At 35.0% G+C, this 21,153-nt stretch overlaps 1 protein-coding gene across 8 annotated transcripts in view; it reads right to left on the reverse strand.

Moving 5' to 3' along the window:
* The window catches only part of LOC137813368 (protein TIC236, chloroplastic), a 52,895-nt gene that overhangs the window by 11,730 nt on the left and 20,012 nt on the right, over positions 1-21,153 (reverse strand). For 2 of the 8 annotated variants that reach the window (XM_068615564.2, XM_068615563.2), the window contains exons 7-20: positions 18,903-19,133; positions 18,719-18,802; positions 17,093-17,250; positions 14,931-15,450; positions 13,732-13,902; positions 13,523-13,582; positions 9,584-9,706; positions 7,689-7,961; positions 3,181-3,246; positions 2,676-2,807; positions 1,769-2,590; positions 1,408-1,688; positions 976-1,232; positions 185-327 (exon numbers count right to left, since the gene is read on the reverse strand). In XM_068615564.2, the coding sequence (XP_068471665.2) occupies positions 254-327; positions 976-1,232; positions 1,408-1,688; positions 1,769-2,590; positions 2,676-2,807; positions 3,181-3,246; positions 7,689-7,961; positions 9,584-9,706; positions 13,523-13,582; positions 13,732-13,902; positions 14,931-15,450; positions 17,093-17,250; positions 18,719-18,802; positions 18,903-19,133 (3,252 nt within the window). In that variant the 3' untranslated portion in view covers positions 185-253. Of the gene's footprint in view, positions 1-184; positions 328-975; positions 1,233-1,407; positions 1,689-1,768; positions 2,591-2,675; positions 2,808-3,180; positions 3,247-7,688; positions 7,962-9,583; positions 9,707-13,522; positions 13,583-13,731; positions 13,903-14,930; positions 15,451-17,092; positions 17,251-18,718; positions 18,803-18,902; positions 19,134-21,153 lie in introns of those variants that run through there. The other 6 variants (XR_011081421.2, XR_011081420.2, XM_068615562.2 and 3 more) reach the window with 4 other exon arrangements.

Genomic DNA, 21,153 nt, shown 5'->3' on the forward strand with positions numbered 1-21,153 from the left:
ATTATGAAGTATGTGAGATGGAAAAAATTTATTTTCTCCTTGTCATGATTCACCTGACTCAAGAACACATAATATGATTAACACATTTGATATTTTGTAGCAATAGTGATTTTGTGCCAGATTCGGTTGTATTAAGTAAACTTTAAGCCTAACTCAACTTTATAAACCCGACTTATAAGATAAAGTTTGCACTCACTTATATACTATGAAATGTCTTTATCTTTAGTCGATGTGGGATCTTCAACACACACCCCTAACGTCGAGGTTGCCAAATTGTGGTGGGACTATATAATATGGGTAGTCCAATAGGGCCCGATAATAGGTGGCCTGATAAACCCAACAACAAACTCTCTTTAGGATAGGTTCTAAATGACTCTGATACCATATTAAGAAATGAACTTTAAGTTTAACTCAACCTTATAAAACTGGCTTATAAAGTGCGGTTTGCACTCATTTATATACTATAAATGTCTTTATCTTTAGTCGATGTGGGATCTCTAACAGGTTGCAGACAAAGATTAGGATTTTCATGATCGAATTCAACATCTCAAGAAGCATTTGTTCAATGATTTAGACAATAGGCTTGGAAATTGGAATTGACATGCCAATAAAAAATAACTACTCTCTCTCAAAATAAACATGCTTTCCAGAGGAAATTGAAATGTAGACTTTAATCCAATTGATACTTCTATAAAATATGCAACTACAGTTGTTTGAACATTGTTCTTAGGCCTACAGCCAGGCCAACAATTATTAAGGAGCAACAAAGGAAGAGTTTGGTGAACCAGATCCATAGGAATCATGATCACATTGGAGTGGGGGAACCCTTCAGGAGGTAAATCTAATGATATAGAAAGGGATGCAAGAGTTTTTCAGTTTCAATGATAATAAGGGATCCATTCTGATTTCAGATCATTCACCACCAAATTATTATAAAAAATCACAGGGTAAACAGATAGACATGTAAAGTAATACCAGAGCCAGAGGATTGAGACACTTTCGTCCTTGAAGAAGCAGACTCTGAGTTAAGAAATCGTGAAACATATCTTGAAGCAAACACACGACTGACACCAGCAGTAGGAAGCCCAGAATGTTTGGATGGAAATCTATTAGTAGGAGTACCACCTTTATCATGTGGCAAATATGCTTCTCCCTGACTTATTTTGATATTCCCAGATATGTTTGGTTGCAATATCGAACCAGTTATTTGCAACTGAGAATCAACCTGACCACTGACAAAAGTATAACATCTGGTTAAAAAGAGACTATATATAACAAGGCCGGAGGTGGAGGATGCAGTTCCAAAAATCAGCAATATTTATGATTTAGTCATCACATAAGCATGTCTACATCCATTATCTAGTCAAGAAGTAAACTTAAGAAATCTAAAGAAGCTATGAAAGATACCTTAATATTTTTTGTGCCCGTACTTCTAAAACTTCACACTTCAATTCAATCTTGTCATCAGCTGCTGCTTCACTCGCTCTGAGTGGCAGATTCCCTTTTACGAGGAGCTTTCCTTTTCTGCTTACCCTACTCTCCAATGAGGTGATGCATAACCGGTTTGATTGCACGTGAACATTTCCACCAAAGTTGGTAAGTGGTTTTCGTAGCACTGGTGAAGAAATAGATGCCCTGTGGAAAGATGCGTGTCCATTAAGTACTGGTTGATCAACTGTACCTCTGACCTATTAAGTCAAGCCATATGACAAGATTCAGAGAAGTAAATATCAAATATTTGAGAAAAAATTATATTCATTTTACCAACCTCAAGCTTCAAATCTGCATTTCCCTGAAGCCAATTGGCATGAGGAGATAAAGCTGTAACCAATGTCATTCCCCCATCTTTTATATCAGCATCAATCCTGACTTCTCCAACATCTAAAATTTGCCAATTTAGTCCTTTAAGGCTTTCTGCTAATTGAGTATTCCAACCTTCTTCATTTCTATCTCTACTAACCTTTTTGTCACTAGCATCATCAGCAGTCCCTCTATTCTTCTCCTTCACCCAATCAGGAACCCAAGTAATCTGATTCTTATCTAATTCAACATCTTCCTGTAATGTGTTATTTTGTACAAACGCAACAGGAATGCTACCCTGAACAAGTACATGACCATTTTGGGTTATAGGTTCAAATTTTGCATTGAAAAGAAAACGACTGGTTGAGGTTAGAGAGGCAACAACTTCGGCTCTTCCAAGATCAACACCACCAACAGAGCCATCAAGTAGCCTTACTTGCACATCACATTCTGGTTTTGCTAAACTTCCTCTAAGATCTCCTTCCATATGCAATATACCCTTAATAGGTGCCAATAACTGCCGCAGAGAATGAACAACGTCCATTGCTGTAGATTCAATGATCTGTACAACAGTTGGAACCAGACTAACAGGAAAATTTAAGACTGCAAAATGGAGGTTGGTTTTAGGCCCTAGCAATGTTCCATCTGCATGGATGGTGGCATTATCCTTCTGGATAAGAATTTTCTCCAGGTGCATACCGTCATCATTACTGTAAGCACCAACTGCCAACACACGCTGAGTTTTGTAGTCTCCCCACTCCCAGTCCTCTCCATGAAAATCAAATTCTGCCTGAAATAACAGAATAAGAAAGTCAATACTCAAATTAAATTATTCATACAACTAACAAGAATACAACAAACCTAAAAAAATTTACCAGGGTGTCTCCATTTCCCCCACCGCTAGCATCAAGAGATCCATGCCAATGACCTTTGAGTTCAGATAAACCAGGCAGACTTAAATCTTCAAGAACAACATCATTTGATGGAGCATGAAGCCCCCTCACTGTCTGCAAGTTGTGTATACCATTGAAATTCAATACATTTTATCGGGCTAATTAATATTATCAATAAATAATAATTCAAAAGACCCCAGGTGGCATATTCAAGCTGTTAGAATAGGTCATCGTAAATACACTTTATTGAAAAGCTGCTATGTGTTTTGTGTTGTACCTATTTTCTAGGTGAAACCTTTCTTGTTCTTTTATCTTTCCTCTCATTGATTGTATCTGAACTTCCAACATCATTATAAATATGACAAACCAAGAGAGGGGAATAAAGTTCTGTAATTCATTTTCTATTCTTTTGTATTCATCTCAAGTCAGGCATCAAATATTGCATCTCTAGAAAGGAAAATAACATATGGCAATCTTTGGACAATACCTCAAGCAATTGTTGAAGGCTTTCAGTGTATAATCCCACTGACTGCAAATTTTGTATGAAGAAATCCTGCATACACAATGTAGAAACATGCATGATCAGTTTTCCGTAAGAGAAAAAAACGGTTATACAAATGAATAGTGAATTTTGGATAAAGAGACAGAAAAGAAACTAGACTATACTTACTGTTGCATAATCAGGAGAATTATGTTATAATTAAGTGCATATTCCATTTTATATTTATTAGGACAGATCTGTTAGTGATTTGATTTGTACAGCTTTAAACATCCATTATTTCTTGCTTTCATTACCTATTATTTTTTTCCTTAATTAGGTTGTAAAACAGTCTATAAATAGAGACTGTAATCACATTTGTAAGATATCTCAGAAATATATTTCATCTATTTCTTTCCACTTGGTATCAGAGCTCCTGATCTAGGAGACTTTGCTTCCGCAATTTTTTTTTAGCCTTCATTGCTGTAATCATTTTCCTTGACAGCCTTCATTACTGTAATCATTTTCCTTGGCAGCCTTCATTGCTGCAATTATTTTTTATTTTTTTTTGACAGCCTTCATTGCTGCAACTTTCTATTTTTCTTATCCTTTCTCCATTGACCACCACCACCACCTTGCACCATTGACCGTTACTGCCACCGCCATTGACCACCGCCTGTTCCTAGATCTTACTGGGGGGAAGCAGTCCTAACTGCCACTTATTTGATTAATAGATTACCCTCTCGGGTTCTAGAGGGTGTTACTCCTATTCAGGTTATGACCACATTCTATCCTTCTATTCCCATGTTGAATAGTCTTCAGAATCGTGTCTTTGGTTGTCCTGCTTTTGTCCATGTTCATAGTCCTTATCGGGGTAAGTTAGATCCTCGCGCCATCAAATGTCTCTTCATCGGTTATGCCCCCAACAAAAAGGGGTATAAATGTTATCATCCTCAAAGTCGTAAAGTTTATATTTCCAAAGATGTCACCTTCCATGAAACAGAGTCTTTCTTTCCTAATTCTCAGCTTCAGGGGGAGAGTATTCAAGAAGCTGAGGACCTTGAGTTGCCACCTTTTCCTTTGTTGCAGGATTTCGTTCTTAGGGAGGATGACAAAGACCCTGCACCAACATCATTACCAGAGAAGAATAATGAAGACAAATATTTTGGAAAACAATATCAGCGAAGGCAACAAGAACCCGTCCTGGTCGAACAGCAACTTCAATTGTCTGAACCGGAGGTAAGAACTCATACCAGTGAGACTCTTGAGGACACCTTAAATACTGCTTTTGAACCTAACCTAAATGATTTACCTATTGCCTTGAGAAAAGAAAAAAGATCTTGTGCCAAATATCCTATATCCCAATTTGTGTCTACAGAAAAACTTTCTATGCAGCACCAGAGTTTTCTTTCAGCTATTGATTCTATCAAAATCCCTACATCGGTACAAGAAGCCTTAAAAGATGAGAACTGGATTCGAGCCATGAATGAAGAAATGAGTGCGTTAGAAAGGAATGAGACTTGGGAGATTGTAGAGAGACCAAAAGATAAGAAAGCAGTGGGTTGTAGGTGGATATACACAGTTAAGTATAAGTCTGATGGCACACTGGATCGGTATAAAGCAAGGTTGGTTGCAAAAGGGTACACTCAAACCTATGGGATCGATTATGAGGAGACTTTTGCTCCAGTGGCAAAAATGAATACCGTCAGAATTATTCTCTCCCTGGCAGCACACTTTGGTTGGGCAATGCATCAATTTGATGTTAAAAATGCCTTCTTGCATGGAAGCTTGGAGGAAGAAGTATACATGGAGATTCCACCTGGTTATGGTATTGTTAATGAAGGGAATAAGGCGTGCAGACTTAAGAAGGCCCTATATGGTCTTAAACAATCACCTCGTGCTTGGTTTGGAAGGTTTACTCAAGCTATGGTATCTTTGGGGTACCGACAAAGCCAAGGTGACCATACTCTGTTTATAAAACATTCTCATAATGGTAAACTCACTCTACTTTTGGTCTATGTAGATGATATGATTATTACAGGTGATGATGAGATTGAAAAACAAAATTTGAGGGAGAGACTAGCTGCTCAATTTGAAATGAAGGATCTTGGGAAGCTGAAGTACTTCCTTGGGATAGAGGTGGCTTACTCGAGACAGGGCATCTTTATTTCTCAAAGGAAATACATCCTTGATCTTCTCAAAGAGATTGGTAAGTTGGGTTGTAAGCCCACTGGAGTGCCAATAGAGCAAAATCATAGGATTGGGAATGATGAGGAAAACCCAAAAGTGGAGAAGACACAATATCAAAGACTTGTGGGAAAACTCATTTATCTTTCACAGACTAGGCCAGATATAGCCTATGCAGTTAGTGTGGTTAGTCAATTTATGCATGATCCAAGAGAAAGACACTTGCAGGCAGTAGATAAAATTATTCAGTACTTAAAAGCCTCTCCAGGAAAAGGATTGCTATTCAAAAAGGGGGAAAACTTATCCATGAAAGTATATACTGATGTTGACTATGTAGGATCGATTGTTGATAGGAGATCCACCACAGGCTACTGCATGTTCTTGGGTGGAAATCTGGTGACATGGAGGAGCAAGAAGCAAAATGTAGTTGCAAGATCAAGTGCAGAGGCAGAATTTAGAGCCATGGCTCAAGGGGTGTGTGAACTCTTATGGATGAAGATCATACTTGATGACCTAAAAATAAAATATGAAGCTCCTATGGGTTTGGCGTGTGATAATAAGTCCGCTATCAGTATTGCACACAATCCGGTTCAACATGATCGAACAAAGCACGTAGAGATAGACCGACACTTTATTAAAGAGAAGTTGGATGATTGTCTTATAGCCACTGAGTACATCCCTTCAAGACTCCAATTGGCAGATATGTTTACTAAGGGACTTCCCACAAACAATTCGAAGATCTTACTTGCAAGTTGGGAATGATAGATATACATTCACCAACTTGAGGGGGAGTGTTGCATAATCAGGAGAATTATGTTATAATTAAGTGCATATTCCATTTTATATTTATTAGGACAAATTTGTTAGTGATTTGATTTGTACAACTTTAAACACCCATTATTTCTTGCTTTCATTACCTATTATTTCTTTCCTTAATTAGGTTGTAAAACAGTCTATAAATAGAGACTGTAATCACATTTGTAAGATATCTCAGAAATATATTTCATCTATTCCTTTCCACTCTTACTAAAAATATTCTCTACATGATATGAGGTCAGAGTGATGTAGGCCTTAGGCCCAAAAATAATTGAGTGTATGTAAGGAGAGGTAAAAGGTGTGCTGCACCAGATCAGTTTTAGGAGAGAGAGATAGCTACCTGCCAACCTGAAAGCAGTGCATTGTGGGGAGGGGAGGATTGTAGTATGGAGAGCATATAAGCCAGAAGGGTGTGTAAACAAGTAGGCTGAAATCAGGCTTGGGTTGGGAGAGATATGGCCAATGTAATCAACTTTTATTTTGGCCAATGAAATGGAGAAGGCCTAACTCACTCATAAGAGTGCCCGAGTCTCATAAGGAGTATTCTTGTTCAGGCCATACTCCTAGCCAACTGGAGATATCTTGAACTCAGAAGAGCAGGTACCAGCCATGTGTTAGCTCACAAAATCCAAAAAGTTAACAACTCAAGGCACTGCAATGGCTTTGAGCAAATGCATTGAAAAACTCAAGGCACAAATGGAGAAGGTGAGGCCACATCTGAAGAGGGGATATAAAGGTGAGTGGTAGCCAGATCTACTACCATGTGTAACCGTGACAATGATACATTGGAGGAGATACAAAAACTTGGGGATGTCAAGAGCATGTGGTGTGGCACTGTGGCTGGGTCTCTAGTGAATGACCAAGCAAACGAAGGTAATTGACAGTGGCCAGACGTAGTAACCTGAGAGCAACCACATTTAATATTTCCTTATTTAGCAGATTACAATTAAAATGAACAAGGGAAATATCCCTGAATCATAGGGATTTGATTAAATTAGTGTTGTTACTGTATTTCCTAAATTAGCTTTCCATCCAGCCTTGTGTATATGACTGATGTAGTCTTAGCATAATGTACGAAATCAATTATTCTACCCTAATTCCTGAGATTATCCACTGGAAACTGATGCAGCATAGAGAGGTCAACAAAGCAGTTGACAATAAAAGACAACAGTGGGTCCATCTGCCATGCCTAGTTTTGGTTTTCCTCTCTTTATGTGCAAGTCAATAGGTAGAGAGAAAATAAACAAGCACATGTGGTAAACTACATGCCTAATGAACATCATGAATATGATATTTATATAGTGAACATAAAAAATTCAAAGGAACAAATCATTGAATTAGTATATTTACACAATTAAAAAACCTAGACACTCACTGAGTCTAGATATATGATATACATTTCTAGAAGTTGTCAAAATTAAGGCATTAGCAAAGCATATTAATATGCTATATTCAGATGGTTGATAATGAATATATGTAACTCCCCAAGGCATAAATAATGATAGTGAGACAACCTTAGATCTTGAACGAACAGCTGGATCCAAACTTCGAGAAAGAAGCCTTGCAAGGGGAAGCATCTCAGCAACCTCTGCTCTAGGAACTTCAAGTTTCATTCTCCACCTTCCCATAGAGGATATAGCATTGCCAATATGACCAGACATTAGCCTTTTCATAAGGCCACCTTCTCTGTCAACAGAATTACGATCTCGGGTGCCAGGCAACACATATTCACCTTGAAGTTCATAATAACTGTAGTTTTGTTGCAAAACAGTTTTTTCAATAGTGATCTGAATAATATACACCAATTGGGGGATCAGTATTACAAAAAGGAATGAGTATTGGATTCAATAGATGATGCTCTTTGAATTCCATGGTAACAAAAAAGAATATATAGACTCCAATTGGCTGACAAGATATGATAGAATGGGTTTTGTGATTTTGTTTGTGGCAACATGATATGATGGTGTTATGTTGTCACTTATTGTATCCTGTCACTCTAATGTCTTTCTTATAGTAAGGGAGGAAGTCTTTTAGGTTCAACACAGCAGGATAAGCTCTCTCCCCCTCCCTCTCTCTCTCTCATAGTAAAATATTTTATTCATAATAATAATTTTAAGAAAATGTAACTAAATAAAAAATGTTTTTTCTTAATATTAACTCCTATAAGAATATATATATATATATATATATATATATATATATCATAATTTTTTATTTAGTATATTATCTTATATGTATTTATATTTATAATTATTGTGACACATAAATTTAAATTATATTACATATTAAAATATTAGAATTAATTAAATATTTTTTTAAATAATAATTATAATTTTAAATCTTATATAGACTTTTTATAACATGAAAAATACTTATCATAATTTCTCTAATTTGTAAATAGATATAAATTAAAAGTTAATTTATACTATGTCCTATTATTATTTAGTTTGTTATCCTGTGTATGCCAAACACAGGATAGGATTATACATGTCAATCTCCCAATATATCATGTCCAGCAAACAAGCCCTTAAAAAAGCCTAATCCTGCTCAACTTAAAGTCCATTAAGACGTCAAACTTTGTAAAATGACCTTTAATAGCTATCTACATATGTTAAATTCCATCAATCAAACTGTTGCATTGAAAGCTATCATCAAGTAGATCAAGGTTACAAAATTTCATATAATTTAAATATTAATTGATATACTTCATAACATTACTTAGTTTTAATGAATATGCTATTTAAAAGAGAAGTAAATTTCTTTATTTTAAAAATCTAGAAATATATCAATTAGGTATTCATGAGCATCAGGATTATATAGTATGATTCAAATATTGAAATGATTAAATTTTATATCTACAAATGTTATAAGAGGAGTAATTTTGTCAGCCAAAACAACCGAGGTGAACTTTTGTGTTATACATAGAAAGAGAAGGGAGGGAGAACAAATGTAGGTCAATGGTCATGATTAAAACATTTTGTGGTCGTGCAACAATTAAGTAAGTTTTAATCCTCATTGATGGATGGTGAATATGTGGTTGAGATTTGCTCATCACGCTCTCATAAAAATAGCCCTCACTCAACACATTGCCTGTACACCAAATTCAATCCAATAATCAACTGAAAAACTGTATTTTTTTATATTAAAAGGATATTGATCTATTACGGACAATCACCAAGGGAGAGCATAAAGAGATACTACTTTAGATTTAACTGTGTTAGTCATATTTTAAATTAAAAAGATGAACATAAACTTACAGAACTAAACTAATGAGCATTACCCCACATACTCAAAATTAACTCTTGACCAGATATCAGACAAATTCATTTTACCCAGATAGCAATAAGTAAACACGCATGTAACAGAAATTCATGCGCAAACATATATGAAGATTGTTTAATGCACTCACAACGTCTCCACTCCACCTAGCTGCCACATCTAGGGCTTCACCAAGCACACCACTGAACTTTGGCTGAAGTACAGACAGCACTCCATGTCCTCTCCTCTTTTGAAGATTAAGCTGAATTTCTGCCTGATGTAAAAGAAGCAGACAATTGGTAAACAGCACATTTGTTTCTGTGACATGACCATTAAATAATACCTCAACCAAGTTATCATTCAAGTAGGACTGATAAAAAAAATTGGACGAAAGATGAAGAAATATTGATTCAAAAGTCAAATTTGCTCATTAGAGTTTTTCACTCAATTTTATTCGTCTATCTCTTCTCTAAATGTACAATGACCTAGTTTATGCAATACACACACTTGCAAGTGCATGCAGACACATACTAATTTTCTGACCTAGTATAATCTAAGTTACTGGAATTGTTAGCCCCAAAATGGCATTATAGCATCTGATTTATCATAATGTATGTATAAAGAGCTTTTAGATGAAGGATAAATTAGTGATATTAGTAATAAATCAATATTCCTTGGCCTTCTCCCAATAGTTCAAGAATTTGGAAGGCAGGGTTTTGACACTTCATTCTTTTTACCAAACTAACAAGTCCACCAAGAGATCCTTGTTTTATTCAACTAGCTTTAGCAAACCACAAGAATTCCAACAATTTAACACAAATCAGATTGAAAAAATTAACAAACAATTTTGTTGGAGATCCCACATCGACTAGAAATTAAGACATTTCATAAAATATTAGGAGCAAACCTCACCTAATCAACTGATTTTATAAGGTAGAGTTAGGCTTAAAGTTCACTTCTTAATATGGTATCAAAGTCATTTAAATTTTATCCTAGCGAGAGTTTGTTGGGCTTATTAGGTAACCCGCTATCGGACCACCTATAATTATATGGTTCCATGCACGAGTTGTCATTATCGGCGTGAGGAAGGATGTTGGAGATTTCACATAGATTAGAAATTAGGACATTTCATAGTATATAAGTGAGAACAAACCTAACCTTATCCGTTAGTTTTATAAGACTGAGTTAGGCTTAGAGTTCACTTCTTAATAAATTTTACATATTTTTTGACTGATTGATCCCTGAGGCCAATAAAAAATTTTGAGCCAATTAATTTTCACTTTCAACACAAAAAATGGAGGAACAAACTACTACCTATTTGATCATTTTACAAAAATAAAGACCTAGCTGATACACCTACATTTTCAAGTGCTCAAATTATGAAATCTTTTTAACAAAAAAGTTGGCCAATCCTTGAAATTGGTAGAGATGAGGTTGATTGACTGGAATAAAACTGTTTGGAAATGTATATGAGAATGTGATAAGGCATTGAAATACTCCACCAAGCATTTCATACTACATGATGTAGAACTTAAGCATCCCATAATAACCAAGTCCTTATCGTAGCACCGCCACTAAGGGTTGAGATCTCAATGACTTTCACTCTATTGACACTTCACTCAACTCCTTGTTGGTTAAAACCCTTTGTAGGCAGCCCTTTCCAAAACATTTGACAACCAACTTTAATACCAATTGATTAGTACCTATTAAGAAGTAGACTTTAAGCCTAACTCAACTTCATAAAACCGACTTATAAAGTGAGGTTTACACCCACTTATATATTATGAAATGTCATATCTCTAGTCGATGTAAGATCTCCAACAGTACCCAAACACTTAAGGAACTCACCCTCAAGCTAACTTATTACGAGGGATGAACCAAGCCCTTAAATAGGCGATTCACCATTCATACTACATGATGTGAGACTTAGGCACCCCACAATACCCAAATTTCTATCACAAGTTTACAGGTACCCAAGTACTTGGAGAACCCACCCCTCAAAAGCTTTCCATTAAGGGGAGGGAGACCCAAACATCTCATATTACTTTATTTGGGACTTAGGTATTCCATAATACCCAAGTTCCTATCAACTAACCATACTTTGTAGGATTGATTTAGGTCTCAATTCCAAATTCTGAGAAGATGAGACACAACAAAAGCATAGGAGAATAACAATTTAGAAAATCTTCGCAAACTTAGTCCCAATTATGAAAAATTAATAAAAGTTTGTGTTAGAATAAATAGTTCTAAGTACAATTTATTGTAAAGGTGTTGTGTGCTTTGTCTTGCACCTAGTTCCTAAATATATCTTTTCATATTATCTACTCTTCCCTCTCATACATTGTATTTGATGCATTCAAAGTTATTGTAAATATGAGCAAGAGGGGGAAATTCACTCTCTCAAATTCATTCTAATTCTTTTGTATTTTTATCAAGTTGGTATCAGAGTGCGACGATCCAGCTCCACCTGTCTCTATCCAACAAAGGAATTGTCCATCGGTCACTATTCTCCGCCATCTGCCACCGACAACAACTATAGTTTTGTCATCCAAAGATTGGGTCTAGTGCACCTCGAGGAGTGCGGTCGCACATTCGAATTTTGACTGATAGGTTGTCCAATTGTTGCACCGCCCTGGGTGTGTGCAGCCTTCCAGTGGTCAAAATCTTCCCAATACACCATGATTTGACTTGTTGAAGCATTCTGAGCTTGTATCCACCCTCTATTATTCGTTCTAGGATCATTTGGTGAGTGTTCTAGTGTTGAACGTGATGTTCTCGCACTAGAAACCCTAGGTTGCCTACTATTCTTCTCTATTGCATTACTAAAATATGTCAAGAATTTGCTGAGTCTTCTGCAATGATTCATGCTCATGAAAAAGGAAGTATTGGCACTCGAGGAGGGTGTGGTGATAGAGGATGTTCTCAATGCACATATTGTAAAATAATGGGCCACACCCAAGAGAACCGTTACTCTTCACATGGCTTTCCTAACAAGGCAGCCAATATTTCCAAATCTAAAGGAACTAAGCAAAAGTTCTCTAATGAAGAATATCAAGAATATTTCAGGTTGAAATCCAACAGCCTAGCCCAATCATCTACAACTCCCAGTTTGTCAACAACTTGCATTTCACACTTAGTGGAGTCAAAATCCATGGATAATTGACTCAGGTGCATCTGATCATATTTTTGGTAATATCTCTTTATTCTCTTTCTATACTTTCCGAAAAAACCTCATTTCATAATGCTTGCCAACAAATCTAAAGTAACTTCCCAAGGAATTGGTGAAGTTTCTCTTTCTCCCTCTTTAGACTTAAATTTTTTATTTTTTTTTATGTCTGTCCTTTAGTCTAATTTATTTAAGCCAATTAACTAAATCATTAAATTGTTCAGTAACCTTTGATGTCAACTCTTTTGTTATACAGGAATGTGGTACAGGTCAGATGATTGGTGAAGGACATGAATATAGAGGCCTATGCTATCTTGGAACTAGCTCACTGTATCTTGTGTTGCATCCTCATCCCCTAAATTGCAACATGAACGCTTGGTCATCCTCATTTGTCAAAATTAAAAGAGATGGTTCCTAAACAATAGTCTCCAAACTTTGGAATGTGAATCATGTCAATTAGGAAAATGTCATGTCATCTTTTCCTAAACATTTTGAATCTAGATGTGACTTTGCTTTTTTATATCATCCATTCTGACATTTGGGGGCCAATCTTGTGTCATCTTTTAGTTTTATATATTTTATTACTTTCATTGATGAGTTTTCTAGATACACTTGGATTCACTCTCTCAAATTCATTCTAATTCTTTTGTATTTTTCTCAAGTGTAGGAAATCATGAACAACCCTTGTTCGGGTATGGTAAATGCTTAACCAAACAATAACTAAAATCAATAATCATATGCCATATGTTCTTTCGTTACCAGAATTTTTTTCTCTACAATCAGAATCAGGGGTCAAATGTGAGGATGGCTAGCTCACACAAATACTCTCCCTGCTATAATTGGACCAACTTTGTACGGATTCAGATATATCAAAGAGAAGTACAAAAAAGAACAAGATACTGAAAAATAAGTATGATGGCTTACTCTCTGTATAGTTCCCCTAAGAGAAGCAAGCTCCAATTCATCAAGTGGAAAATGCCGTACCTACAAGTCAGCTCCAGCCAACATGAAAAATTCAATCAAGAAATTAATTACCAACTTTTGGTCTAATTACCAAGTGACCTAAATCTTGCAAGCAGAGAAACAAACAGATATAGATTCAAATAGTGGTCAAAAAATTTAAACGTAATTACCTCCAAGTTAGCAGAATGAAATGGTTGAAAACAAATGTTAGCCCTCAATTGCCCTTTCTGAAGGGAAATAGACAACAATTTCCCACTTTGCAGACCATCTTCACTACTGGGCTGCAGCGGCCCAACAAACTCCACTGCAAGACTTTCATCAGGTCTACCAGAGGCATCCAACTGTACTTCACAAATAATCGACAGTTACAACCACTATATATTACATAGCGCTAGATAATCTGAAACTGTATGACAGAAGCACAGCAAAAAGACTGACGACACAAACAAGCCTTCTCACAAAATAAAAAACTGTGAATTGACTAGGTAGTTATAGTATACGTCTGGAAAAGGGGTGGATTCTACTTGTTTTGGATTGAACTACGTAGTACAAAGGAGTGATGACTACATAACAAGATCCACAAGAGGAAGAATCAACTCAATACTCAGCAATATCATAGAGGGAGGAACAGTCCACAAAAACTGGAAGCAGTATGCCCATAAAACCACAATCTACAATAAACATACACTAGAAAAAGAGCTTGAGAGATCTTAACTTCGATCTCTCAATTGATTCATATTCATATATGATATATCTATATATACTTGCGTGATACAAATATGTATTTACATACAAGTGGCTAATACATAAGCTTAAGGAAAGAGAAAGAAAAACATAATAGAGTTCACCCCTATGATTTAGGTTACAGATAGATACAACACAAAACAGCTTTAAGAGTTTAACCCTGGCTACAAAGAAATGCTAGCTATCAGCTGCTTAACATAAGCATCAAGAATGAAAATACTGTATGAAAAAGCTTTTTAAGTATATATCACTAGATATAAAAAATATGACTTAACATTAAAGATGTCACATCACATGATAATAGTATAGTGGAAATTAGCAAAAGGATTTCATGAAATAAATAAACCTGTTCAGGAGGTCGACTAAGTAAATAAGTGATTTTCAAAATCAATTGTTTGAAAATAACCACCAATTGAGTGGTTAATTATTATTATTGAACAAGGAATGTTTTACTAAGAATTCATTTTTTGTGATTTTTAAATATTAAATTCAAACATCTTCACTGGAAACCATGTACACGAACAATGATAATAATGTGATATGATATGGCTGAGCAGTGAGAATAGACTTCAATAAATTCACAATAGCTCAATTTTTTTTTGGAAGAGAAAATTTTATGCATCACCTTGATACGCTTGGGAGAAACTCTCAACAACCCAGACAACTGAGGTGCAAGCATAAGTTGATTCAGTTTGAGACCAGAGATTGAAACCTCACCAACGAGACTATCTGCAATTCCTTTCTCCAACACTTGCACATTCTGCCTTGTCATCTCAAAATTTTGTTCGGTAATATTGCCATTAGGTTTTAAAACCTTTCCCTGAAACTTTATCCTTCCAGCTGCTTTCAAATGCAAAGGCCTTGGAGAATCCATAGTGTATGGAGAAACCAAGCTGAAGAATTCAAACCCACGCATACGTAAATCCAACTCAACTCCATCAATGGTAAATGGAATGGCTCTTGGAATATTGAACTCTTTTTTATGATGAAAATCATCAGGATAAGATGTTTGAACTCTCGTATACAGATCAAATGCAGCTGAAGAAGAATTCACAGTAATGAAATCATGTGAGATTATGATGTCTCCTCGAGCATCATTGAAAGACCCTTCAGCTGTAGGTGCAGTCCATTTAATATCAAACCTTCTGCATTAATTTTTTAAAAAATATAAGCGAAAACATCTGAGAATAACAGAATTGACACCAAGTGTTTCTAATAGTGAATTCTAGCCCACTGAGAGAAGCAGAAAATCTGTGATAGAATTGGGTGGATAGCAAAAATACTTAACAACTAAACAATAAGCATAACTGAAACATTTTGCAGCATATAAAAAATATCAAGAGTACAACAAACTCATACAAATGCAGTAGAGAGAAAACAATGCAGACAGACAAAAAAAAAAGACAAAATAAAATAATTAATGATATGGTCACAAAATCACCAGATCCGAAGATACTATCAAGTAAAATTTCCTACAAATCAAGATAATGACAATCTAATTGGCTATGCCTCCTTGTTTTTGTAGGGTCATTTCTTAGTCCTCCTCATTAGTTACCATTATCTATATAATGTGGTGAGAGAGAAACAAAAACAGATGAATGCAGAAACCATGTCTCAATACCCTGAAGAAACTACATCAGTTCTATATCATCACAAATGTCACCTATTTTGAAGACACACCATGCTATACCATCACAAATACTACATATGCTCCCAAGACAGACAGAAATCACTTTCCCCAGGTACTGCATACATTTTGGTCCTATCATGACTATACCTATTGCTTTAGAGGTTTCTTTTCAAGCTAAGATTTCCACGTCCAGGCCATTAGAGTTGGGTCCTAATTAGTGCAGATTAGGCATTACTTAAGTTATGAGTAATGACTACATGGTATTTGCTACTGGTTTGGAGGATGAACCAAGTGATTCAGCTCTCACTATAATCTCCTACCTGCTTTAACTCCACCTACTTCTGTTGATTTGTGCATTTTCTTTCTAAAGGTGAACATACTGTTGATATGTGCAGATTATGCACCACTTATGAGTCATCTATGGTCCTTGCTTCTGCTTCAGTGGATGAGACAAGTTTCTGTTGCTTTTCCCTTTTCCTATTATAGAAGGAACCTTCGAATTGTAATTCCAATCCCCATCCCATTAATAACTTCTCTCATATCATTGCTTGTCTCCTACCTACTATGCTTTTGCTGCTACCAGTTTATCTATTACCTATCCCTAAGACCATACAGGAGGCTCCAACTCAACCAAGATGATGCCAAGAGATGTCAGCATTAGAGTCTAACAATTCAAGGGAGCTTGTTTATTTTGCACTAGGAATATCTGTTGACTGGAAGCCATGGCTAAGAGATGAATGGAAGCCATGGCCAATGCTCATGGCAAACTGAGGTGGCCATGGCTTTTGTATTTCTGGAAACCAGCCACCACCATTGACCATTCAACAATACACAATTTGAATCACAAGAGACAGCATAGAAATGCAAAGAGAAATAAAACACAAGATAATAATATCAAAGACTAATAGATGAGGCTCCCATGATTTAGTAGTCCAAAGGTAGGGTGTATTTAAGCAAAACTCGATGAGCCAAGAGACTATTTCCAGTTTCCACAATTAGATCCCATGGCAAAATTGTACTATTTCCACAACGTGCAATCTCCCAAGCAGATGATATCAATTATCATCACAAGCACCAATAATGCCAAATTTTAGTCAACCAAAATATTTACTAAAATTCTGGAGAAATTATTAAAAGACTGGAATGGTTCATCTTACGGTCTTAAAAGGGATCCTGAAAGCTTTGTTTCTCCCTTTAATACTCCTAATTTAAGGGGCATCTGATGATAATAACTTGGTATATAACGAAGCACGATGTTATCGAAGGCCAAACTTCCAGAAAAATTCACGTCTATTGCTGTCTCATCCTCCTCACCCTGAGAACATTAGATTACATATTAGTAGAAGTAGTAGATGGTAATTCTAGAGACCAAATATATTTACCATGGGAAAGTAAAATATAGCAACATACATTTACACACTAGTTTTTAACCAAATAAAAAAAAACCTAATTTCCAGATTAGTATGATGGAATAACAATACTCTCATTTGCTTCACTTATCCGATATTGATACTTTAAAACATTTCACCAATATGTATATGTGGTGTACAAGATTTTTACAGAAGTTGTGAACATCAAACATTGTAACATGAGATATAGGAGGATGACATATAGAAACATAGAAGATTGTTGCTTGACTAACCAAAAATGGAAACTCCTCTTTTTGGATGATCTCCAAAAAGGGATGAAATTCATACTGTTCTGAATTTAAGAAAATAATATAATGACATTTATAATTTATTTCCTTTAGTTGTGTCCAACAAATTGTGCAACAGTACAAAAGTAATGCCTTGGTGACCAATTGCTCATGGGTTTGATGAATCTAGAGACAACCTATTTTCCTGTGTTTTACAAAGTGTCATACGTATATAGATATATACAAGTAATACACACATCACATCAAACATATTTTTCGAAAAATTGCATCATCATATTAGATATGTATTGTAACTAATACACTTATTGTATCTGTGTCATTCTTATGCATTAATTATTATCACTTAATTGGGTAATAAAGACCCTAATGCTTTGTTTAGATCAAAGGATGGATTTGAGGGAGTGGAAAAGAAGGGAAAGAGAGTGGAAAGTGAGATGTTTGGATTAAGGGAAAGAGAGTAGAAAGCTTGTGAGTGATTTGATAGATATAATAAATTTAAAATAATTATAAATAATTTAATATAAAAACTTTAAAAATTAAAATTAAAATAAAAATAAATTTTAAATTAACAATAAGAAATAATAATAAAAATACATATTAATAATTAAATTTTAAATTACTTTTTATTTGTTATTTTAATTATTCATTTTATTACAATATAAAAATATATATTAAGCATTATACTTATATTTATATTAAAACGTAATTTTTATATATAACTAATATAAAAAAGAAAACCCACTTTCTTCACAAATCAACCAGCAAAGAAAGTTTGAAAGAATAAAGATCCATTGTTTTTCATGTTTTCCAATCTTCTTCTTTTTTTCATTTTTCCAACTTTCCCTTCAATGCTTTCATCTGCACCTTTCTTTGCCTGGACACAACGGACCGTAAAAGCTGATGAAGAATAAATCAGTATTCTCCAAAAACTAATGAAAAAATTTGATGAAAATTCCCTTCCCCACACCCCACCCTCGAAAGAAAAACAAAAAGGTCAAAAAGTGAGTGTATATAACAATGCTAATGCTTCCTAGTTGTTTAAGATACAGCATATTTAAAAAAACAATTAAATTATGAGTTAATAAAAAATAGCAAAAAAAAGGTTTTCTAACAGGCATCTGCGTACCTCTGGGCAAATCCATGCATTCCCAGCCCCTCGAATTTCACCACCATCTACAAGGCATGCCCTGATTCCATATAAATCAGCAACCTACAATATGCAGAGTAAGTGTTACCATAGTATAGCATTCTCTCACAATAAATCACTACTCTAAAGTTACAATGCTAAATTATTATCACAGACAACTTACACAGTTATCAGTGTTGAAAGTGAAATTAGCAGAAACATATGAAAATGGAACACGATCAAATGCTGCCAGTGCTCCGGCTTCCTTACTCGTAGCAAGTGCTTCAGATGCTACAGATGCAGTGGTCTCAGTCTGTAAATAAGAGAACGTCCTGGAAACCATTCCAGTGCCAACAAATACAGGTGTATCCAGTGGGCCTTGGCAGTTAAATAGAGCAGTTACTGATCCAGCTAACTGCAATTAAAAAATAAAAGGAAAGAAGTTAAAATTGATCTTAGGGTTTTCTGTAATGACTTACACTTTAAAATCTACATTTCCACTTTTATTACACAAGTCTGGAATAACTTCATAAATTTATAGTGTGCTTTATTAAGCCCGGTTATCAGTTATACCTATAATTTACACGGAACTTAATTTACAAAATGTATTAATCACAATATATAGGATCTTCAAATGTGCAAAAGTTAAGTGTGCATAAAATTGGTTATTCCTATTTTTAATTTAAAAATTCCAAGAATATGCACATAATATCAGTAGGTGAATCGTTTTACAGCTTGAGTCGGATGAATAAGATTCGAATTGTGTGATTCATGATTCAATTGCATTACACATGATTCATGACAATGCATACACTTCACAAAGTGCACAGGAAATGAAAATCCCAAAAGCAAAAATTACAAGGAAGAGTCACACGTGTTTGATAGAACTATTTGCCTATCATTTGAGAAGGGCAAGAAACATGAACATGAAAAGAATAAGGAGGTGGAGAAGAAGCACAGTAGAATAAGTAAAAGACATACTATGGAAGCACAGCAGAGAAGCATAGTGGAGAAGAGACAAGAAGAAGCTCATACGAGAAGAAGAAATAAAATCAGTAGAAAAAAGAAACCAAAGAAACTTACCGAAGAAGAAGAACTAGCACAACATTGTCCAAAATAACCTCTAAAGAAGAAGAATAGGTTTGCATCCATTGTACGCATTTTATATTATTTTTAAGTTAAACAATCTACTTTTGAAATGAATATCAACCAATGTAGTCAAAATCGAGATCTTACTCAAGATCGAAAAAATAAATATGAATAGTAAACCAAGAGATCGTAACAAAAATAGTAAGATCCTACAAATTCTATGAAAACTTATATACATACATAAAATCATTATATCTCACTCAAAAATTTATAATTGAACCTCATAATATAGTACATAATTAGGTGTAAACACCACATCCTATGATAAGAGTGAGAAATAATAATCTATCTAACCAAATAATCTTGTAAGTTAAATTCATATTCAACTTCATGATTTCCATCTCCTTCATCATTCAAATCAGTAATGTGTAAATCATTACTATGTAAAGTTTCATCCTCCTCTACTTCGACTGGAACCAAGTTTTCATCCAAATCAAAAGTTTCATTATGCTCATGCTCATCTTCCATAATCCACCCTTCATCAAATGAACAATCATCAATACTAAAGTGAGTTGGTTTTCTTGTTTGCTTCTTCTTAGCTAATTTTGATTTAGCCATAACAAAAACAACATTATTCATTGTGCTTTGCTTCAGCCTATTTCCTCTCTTTGTGTGGACCTAAACAAATGCAAAGACAAATATGATAAGCAAGTAGTGGATTAGCAGACTACTAATTTTATTCTAGAGATATATTTTAATTTCAACTTACCATCTCAAAGGAACTCCAATTACGCTTACATCCGAGAGAGCTACATGTCAAGCTCAACACATGAATGGAAAATTTTTCGAGTTATGGGTACTCGTCACCATAAGACTCCCACCAATCTGTTGGAATCTTTAAATTGATTGACCTAATAACCAGGGGACAACCAATATTTTTTGCTCATTTTTTGAAATCATCAATTTGAACATCAATGAGAGTTTGTTCATCTTCATCCTCCACCATCCTAGTTATGCAATCCATTAGACCTCGTTTCATTTTCAAATATTCTTTAAATCTAAGGCGATAATGCATTTGGGGGTTAAGAAAATAGCCTGCAACATGCAAATGCCTATGGAGTTGTTTGTCCCACCTTTCATCAATGATGTTCCACAAAGACAACTAACCAAAATATATTACATTTAGTTTTTTATTTTGAATTTCAAAATCACTATCCTAACAAACAAATACATAAATACCTTTTTTTGACAGCATTGAAAGTCTATTGTATCTTCTTTTCAGCTTGGTCCATTGCTTCATAAATGAAACTCATGGCTGGCTTTGGATCCGAACCAACCAATCCAAG

Source organism: Phaseolus vulgaris, chromosome 1, assembly GCF_051622355.1.
Source record: "Phaseolus vulgaris cultivar YP4 chromosome 1, ASM5162235v1, whole genome shotgun sequence".
Classification (NCBI taxonomy): Eukaryota; Viridiplantae; Streptophyta; class Magnoliopsida; order Fabales; family Fabaceae; genus Phaseolus; species Phaseolus vulgaris.